The sequence below is a fragment of the Montipora capricornis genome, chromosome 2, assembly GCF_036669925.1.
Source record: "Montipora capricornis isolate CH-2021 chromosome 2, ASM3666992v2, whole genome shotgun sequence".
Lineage (NCBI taxonomy): Eukaryota > Metazoa > Cnidaria > Anthozoa > Scleractinia > Acroporidae > Montipora > Montipora capricornis.
In genome coordinates this window covers 46105950-46113449 of record NC_090884.1, presented here as the reverse complement: position 1 = coordinate 46113449, position 7500 = coordinate 46105950, and the positions used below count along the sequence as shown (strand labels likewise).

The following is a 7500-nucleotide window of genomic DNA, read 5'->3' as shown; positions in this document are numbered from 1 at the left end:
TCGGGTCAACATTCTATTAGATTGAGAGAAGATATTTAGCACGTGAAATGGGAAAAAATAATGAGTTCCTATCCAGAATTTACGTTTTTCTCAGAAGATTTGGGGTTGTTACTTCGGTGTCACAGCGTTTTGTGTTCCCCCGAACACTGGGCACTAGTGCTGTGTGTTCCCCCTTCCCTACCCTTAGAACATGTCAGTGCCAGTATTTTGTTACAGGTCATTGTTGTACCAATACAGAAAGTATCCTAGACATGCATAAAAGCTAACCTAAGGCCTAATTAGGCCTAAACAAAAGTTTTTTGGGCAAAGGATAGCTTTTATGAATGTTTAGGATACTTTCTGTATTCATATTCTGCTATCATATTTATCGTTATGAAGTGATTACTTTCCTTTATTTTCATATATATTTTTTTGTTTTGTTGTATTCTGAAGTCGGGGCATCTTGAAGGGAACACGTAGCACTGAATTTTTTTATGGGGAAGGAAGGGGGAACACACAGCACAAGGGCCAAGTGTTCGGGGGAACAGATAACACGGGGGAACACAAAACGCTGTGACATCGGTTAACACAGCTGTTAGTTTTTCACACGCCCAATAATATATATATCCGCTTCTGTGACATAAATTTCTAATTTTGTAGTCCCTTAGGTTTTACATTTCTTGCATGTTGTACTCAAATAATTCGTTTTTTTGCTTTAAAAATAACTTAATTATATCATCTGGAAGGCAAGAGATCATCTCTCACAAATCAAAATTGAAGGAATCATTGACATTTCGGAGATTAAAAAAGGGCCAGAATTTTCCAGTTATAATGTAAAATAATATTTTTATTTCTCCGTTTGGTTAAAATGCATTTTATTTGTTCTTCATTCGATTTTCCTTCATCGCGTGATTAGCCCCTGGGACGTGGGCTCAACTGTAATAACAGCTATTAAAAATTCTAGTTGATTGGCCACTACACCTCACTGTGTAAATAGTTTATCCTGAAGTAAAAATAGATACGTTTCGTTTCTGAGGAAACGAAAAAAACTAACTAGTGTTTCGTTTCCAGACTGAGCAGCTCTGGGGATGAGAAATCAGTGCCGCATTCGACAAGCTCGATCCCCTGGCCTGCTTCTTCCTCAGGAGTTACCAGGAGTACCTATTGGATTCCTTGGCCTTTTTCTTTTTTGTTTTTTTCGGATTGGCCCAGCCAGCATTACTCCTGGGAAAACCCAGTTTCTGCGCCTTCAATGCCACCCAATTTGTGTAACATGTACCACAGGCAACCCAGTTTACTTCCAATGAGCGTCTAGTTTCTTATGTTTCAGTTTATGACTGTGAAGTGAGAATCCAAAACGGAAAAATGGTGTGAACACAACTCATTATCATTTTCAAGTACGGGTTTTGCTTTAGCTGTGGAAGTTCCATGTTCATAAACCTTAAGCTTCATGCAAACGGACGCAACATTGTGGGCCAACAACTCCCAATATTGGCCAATAATGTTGGGAGTTGTTGCGTTGGTAAGTTCCATAAAATTTCAGCTCTTTACGTGAGAGCGTCCCTCATAAATCCAGTGCCAAATCTAGGCGGTACGGGCAAGCAGGGAACGACATTTGCAATGTCTGTTATAGATATGCCTTGCAGGTCTGCAAGAGTAACAAGATCATGCCATGCCAGTAATGCTACTATCTATACTACCAAGAGATGTAGAACTTTAACTTACCAGCGTTCATTCTTTATACGTACAAGCAGGATCTGGAATTCTCTACCTACCTACATTAGAGACAATTCTCTTTCACTCGCTTCGTTTAAAAACAAACTTATTGAATATTATACAAATGCTCTCTTGAACATTTACAACCCGGACAATCCTAAAACATGGAAATTTGTTTGCCCTAAATGTAATATGGCCCGACCCCTTGTTAAAGATATAACTTGCTGTTTTCAACTATTTAGCTTAATATTTTTGTAATTCAGTATTTATTTTTGGGACCACAGTAATTGGTTATGCTGTTGTGGCCTCCCTGCCCCACATTTGTTGGGACGAAGTCAAGTAAAATAAAATAAAATAAAATAACAATTGAGACAAGCACACTCATTATGTACTTTCTTCTAAAACTCATCAATAATTCATGAGCCTAACAGCCTATCAAAACTTCGATGAAACGTAGCGTGCATGAGCTTTAAACCCGATAAAACAGTCCTCATTAAAATTCTTTATATCAAGAATAGTAATGAGGTCCGGTTTATTTTTCTTAAATGCTAATATCTTCCCCTCTCATTTTGCTCCATTGTGTGGACTCCAGAGGGACTCGCTTTTTGCGGAATGTTTTTGAAGCCGTTCAATAAACGGGCAGGAGTGTTTTATTGGGTCTAAGACCACTCGGCTTCGCCTCGTGATTTTAAACCCGATAAAACACTCCTGCTCGTTTGTTAAACAGTAGATAAAAGAGCTCAAAAACATCTAGATTGTATTATCAAAGATATTAAAGATATCTAAATTATATTATAAAATGAAATACCTTTACTGTCATCCAGCATTTCTCTGATAGTTTCAATCTTTGTACACGTCTCTTCCAGTTGTTCTGTATGATTGTCGAGGATCTGCTCATGGCTCCGGAGCATTTCATGCAGATCACGTGCCCTTACCTCATCATCATTCACATTTGTTGATCCAGTACAACGATCGAGTACCAACTCTGGCTTAACCTGGTGAACATCTGAATTAAAGACAATCTTTCTTGTAATAATAAAATAAAATCAACTTTACTTGTGCTCTATAGCTGAAGGATAGTATCCCCTATCACGTGCGTATCGAAAGCGATTTTAACAAATTAAAAATTTTACTGAAGACTCATCTTTTTAGTTTAACTTTTAATTAGGATTTTTAAATCAGATACGTTCTAATAGTGATCATAATAGATAGTTTTAAAATTATTATTATTATTATTATTAAACTATTATTATTTAAACTGATTTGTGGAACTGCGTTTTTACAGACCGACTAGTTATTTTTAGATTGAATTTCCCGCGAATGAGAATCCCGCAGGAGCCCGAGGACCAATCACAAGAAACTAACGTGAAGTCATAAACCAAAGCGGCTCCCTTTTTTTGCTGAAAAGATACTCCAAAAATAAATCGGTCTGTAAAAATGCCGTGGCTCATGGGCTCCTACGGAGGTTGAACTGGTCATCGTACGGCTGGCAAGCGACTAACCCTCATGTAGACGGAGTGGTTGGCATATTCCAATCTAAGATCATTTTACTTTACCATTATTATGAGTTTAATTAATCAAGCAAAGACTTGTCACCCCAACATATGTCACTTAGCTTCGAAATTCATTGTTGGCGCTGAAAACAACGATGTTGGTAAGATATCCCGGCTAACTTTAACCGGTAGGACGTCTTGCGCAGACATAAACTTAAAATATGGCATGAATTTGGTCATTCCAAGAAACTTGCTCTAAAATTAAGGCCAATGCAACGAAGAGCACATTTCTTCAGTTGTCATTTAACATGTTTTTGTGCCGCTGACTTTCCGTCACTTTACCAGTGCCCTACTTTTAAACCTAAGCATGAACAAAAATGGCCGCCGAGGTGTCAAGTGTGAGAATCGTGAACGATAACCTCGCAATCCGGTACAGAGGGCTTTTCTCTGCCAAGAGTTGGGCCCAACTTTTGGCGGAAAAGAGCCGTGTGGACGTGGAAGTTGAATAGGGCGGAAAATGCCGTTAAGACTGATTATCTTTCCCACTATACAAATCTCACCAAAAAGTTAATATTGGTTGATTGGGCAAAGAGTATTATGGATAAGAAAGAGTAGGGGGAAAATAAGTAAACTTCTGTAAAGAGGAATTCCACTCTGATTTCTTCCAGCTCCTCCCATCAAATGAATTTTTTTGCTCCTTACCAGTGTCGGGTTGATTCTCTTTTTCCTTCTTATCCACTACAATTGTTTGGATGACATTTTCGATGTCTTGAATCTTTACATGGTGGTCTTCGAGAAATTTCCGTTGATTTTCCAAAATGCGCTCCATCATTTCAAATTTCTTGGACAAATCATCAGCTTTAAGCGGTGGATCTATTTCTGCAGTTGCACCATAATCTCTGCTCTGGCCTTTACTTTCGTCTTGCCTTTTTAACGACTTTCGTTCAGATGGGTTTCTCTGAGACGAAACTGCGCATAAAGATTTGCATTAACCTTTTACAAGAGAAAATGAGGGGGGGGGGGGGGGGACAGAGAAGGAGGCTCCCGGTCCAGCCCTTGGGATATGTCATGTCCACGAAAGTTATTTTTAGACGAGCGGAAGCCTTCCGAGACGTCCGCATGCAGGCCAACCTCGGTCCGATGTTTGAAAGAAAATATATATTCATCAGCCTTTCACGTGCGCCATCATTTTCTCTTTTCACTAAGAACCTGAGAGCGAAGCAAGACTGCATGCGGACGTCTCAGAAGACAGACTTCCGCTAGAACAAAGACTTCCGCTCGTCTAAAAATAACTTTCGTGGACATAACATATCCCGGCCAACGCCTTGAGCCTCCCTCTCTGTCCCCTCATTTTCTCTTGCCTTTTATAGTTCGACCCCCAACCTCGTTCCCAGGGTTTTCCAACTTCCAGAGTAGAGCGGTGGAAGCGGAGAAAAACCCTGGGAACGAGGTTGTCCTACCCTTATTTAAATACCTACTTGCTATATTACGTTATGGAAAACTTTTAAATTGTCACATAAAGAGAATCCAATTACTTCGACCAACAGTCATGCCAAGAGAACGAATAAATCGAATGACCCGGTAATAATCCCAAGAAAGTGCAAGAAGCCGGCTCTATAAGGCACGCAATGAAGACCAATGAAGCACTCATCAATAGTAATCAGAGATTCGTGCCAACCTTCCCCTCTGCTATCTGTAATATTTGTCTAGGAGTAATTAATGGATTTGTTTTCTGAAATTGGACTCTTGATTTGTATCTTAGATTCGAATCATTATTCACAAATTACCGTCAGTTGTTCGCTGTGATCAATGGTTTATTTCCCTTGCTATTGTGAATGTTTGCTTAACTTGTTGGATTCAAAAGCTAACCGAGACAAAACGGGAGCCTGAGTCTGAAATTATAACAATAAAGCTAGTTTTTCATCTTAACTCGAATTATGGTTCCTTATGATCTAAGATCAAAGAACCGTCTGTTTTTAATTAATATTTATAGCGTCAGAACATAAAACTTTGTGACGAGTAGCCGCGTTACATATTGAATATATTGCATACGGAAATTTTTTTTATCGACCGGCGCCGAAACCTTCAGTACTGGTGAATCATGATTGCCTTTTCTACAACGAAGAAGCCTTTCTGTTTTACAAAAATTTCTGGAATTTTTCTTTGCAAGCCGAGAACATGTGCTAGCTCTTCGACAAATGAAGCAAGAAAAAACAATTTTTGAACTTTCCTGCTCTTTGATCTTCAATGTACAAGTAGCATTTAGGGTAAAAAACGAAAAAGAAGTATGCCGTAAAGCTTCCGGAAACGTTGAAACGTTCTCTTAATATCCTATACTGAGCACCTTCACATTAATACAAGCTCGTGCCTCAAGCTGTCATGCACTAAATCATCGTGCTCAAAATATATTCAATTTCAGTGCTTTGAAAGACCGTACAACACATGAATTATTGACTTGTAGTGAGCTATGCATAACCTTAAGGATCTTGCGTGAAAATTCTTCGTCGATATTTACCCTTCAAACTGTGGTTCAAAACGTATATTGTAACTTGTAAAACGGTAAATAAAGCTGAGTGTAGTTACCCTGTTTCGACCTGTCTTTTGATAACTCCAGCTTATCGCGAAGCTCCTTAAATTTTACCAACAACTGGCCCATTCCTTCGGAAAAGATTGCCACAGCTCTCGCTACTGTTACCTAAAGTTGTTGCCAAGAATGACAGCCAGCCTGCTTCTAGAAAATTTTCCTTTACAAATATATTAAAAAACAGATGCATCTGTTCATTGCAGAAATTTATTCTGGCGTCAGTCTGCACTTGTCGATCCGAATTTGTTATTATTCCCGGTAGCAGCTGTGTAAGACTCCGTTTATTCATTGGAGGAAATTTTACAAGAGGTTTATCTCCTACATCTCTTAATTTAACTATTCTGTGTTGCCAGAATAACACCTCTTACGAGAAATACAGGTGTATAAGCCATTTAATTCACGCCAGGCCTTAAACTTTTGCTGAACCAGAACTGACGGTCGTACCTTGGTTGACATATTTTCGGTTTCCATTGGAACAAGATCTTTGTTCATTTTGAGTTTTATCTTTCTTGCGTTATTTAAGTTCGCTTTTGTCGCATCAAGTTAACCTCGACTCAATGGTTACAGGACAATTACTGTTAAAATTCACGAATTTCCGTCCTAACACCATCCACGTCATAGTAAGTGGTCATTCTTGCAAGGCCTTTCATCACACTTGTCATTTCAGGGAAGATTATGCGACTGTGGATGAGAGCAGGGCATATAAAATTGCGGACACGTCATTTTGATCAGCAGGAACTGAATAGGTAGTGCCAGAAGCACGTGACCTTAAATTCAAGGTCACGTGCTTCTGGTAATACACGAGAGTTAAAGATCATCGGAGATCATAGCAGTAACTTGAATGGGCAGTGTCACGTTATTTTAGTCAAACTTCAAACCACTAAAAGACGTCCTTGCATCAATGAAAACCAAAAAATAATGCTGCAGTTTTGTTGCCAATGACCATTGAAGTGCACTGAAGCTATTCTTTGTTGTTTGCAGCCAAGGATGGAGAGGATGGAAATGGATTGAAACTTCAAAAAAACTGGCCAGTTTTTTCAAGTTTGGAGACAGCGTCTTCAGAAAGACACCAAAAATTAAGTACGAATAGCTCTTTGTGCCATAAATGTATTTCATATCTTGTCAGTAGGTTGTCAGGAATGTTGTACGAGTGAGCTAAAGTACTAAATTAGATTTTTTACCCATTTTTGACCTAAAAACAGCAAATTAAGCATGACAGTGCCCCTTTAAGTTGCGAAGAAAGCTTGAAGACAAAAACCCAGGCTTTAACGGGGCTTAAATCCGTGAATTCACAAGTGACCTGCTCCACGGTGTGTAGAACAGTACAGCTCAATCGCACGGCACGTTCACGGATTCAGTGCGTCTCGTTCAGTAATGTAGCAACTCTCGTGACCTTCTACATGTATTGGCCGTTTTGTACTGGAGACAGATAATCCGTCCAGACGAATTAGTCGTCTCTCGAATTATTCATTTAGAGTAAAGACGGGACGAACTATATAAGACGCATAAATCCGTCCGCTGCAGAAAAAATGTTTGCCCAAGTTCGTCCCCCTCTTTAACTTGTCTAGCATAAAGACTCTCGAAGACGCACTAAACTGGATATTCGTCCAGACGCATACTTCGCCTTGATCCCGTCTTTAAAACTAGACAAATTTAACAGACGCAAAGAAAATTCCAGATTTTTTCAAGCAAACAACCGTGGACAATACTTCTGTCGGTGTACGTTGG

At 39.2% G+C, this 7500-nt stretch overlaps 2 protein-coding genes across 2 annotated transcripts in view; one reads left to right on the top strand and one right to left on the bottom strand.

Moving 5' to 3' along the window:
- The window catches only part of LOC138024049 (uncharacterized), a 7184-nt gene extending 1197 nt beyond the window's left edge, over nucleotides 1-5987 (bottom strand). Inside the window, exons 1-3 of the mRNA XM_068871140.1 lie at nucleotides 5772-5987; nucleotides 3891-4157; nucleotides 2504-2701 (exon numbers count right to left, since the gene is read on the bottom strand). Coding sequence (XP_068727241.1) covers nucleotides 2504-2701; nucleotides 3891-4157; nucleotides 5772-5844 — 538 coding nt within the window. The 5' untranslated portion in view covers nucleotides 5845-5987. The remainder of the gene's footprint in view (nucleotides 1-2503; nucleotides 2702-3890; nucleotides 4158-5771) is intronic.
- LOC138024113 (dual specificity mitogen-activated protein kinase kinase 7-like) overlaps nucleotides 1-7500 on the top strand; it is a 336186-nt gene that overhangs the window by 128210 nt on the left and 200476 nt on the right. The window lies entirely within an intron of this gene.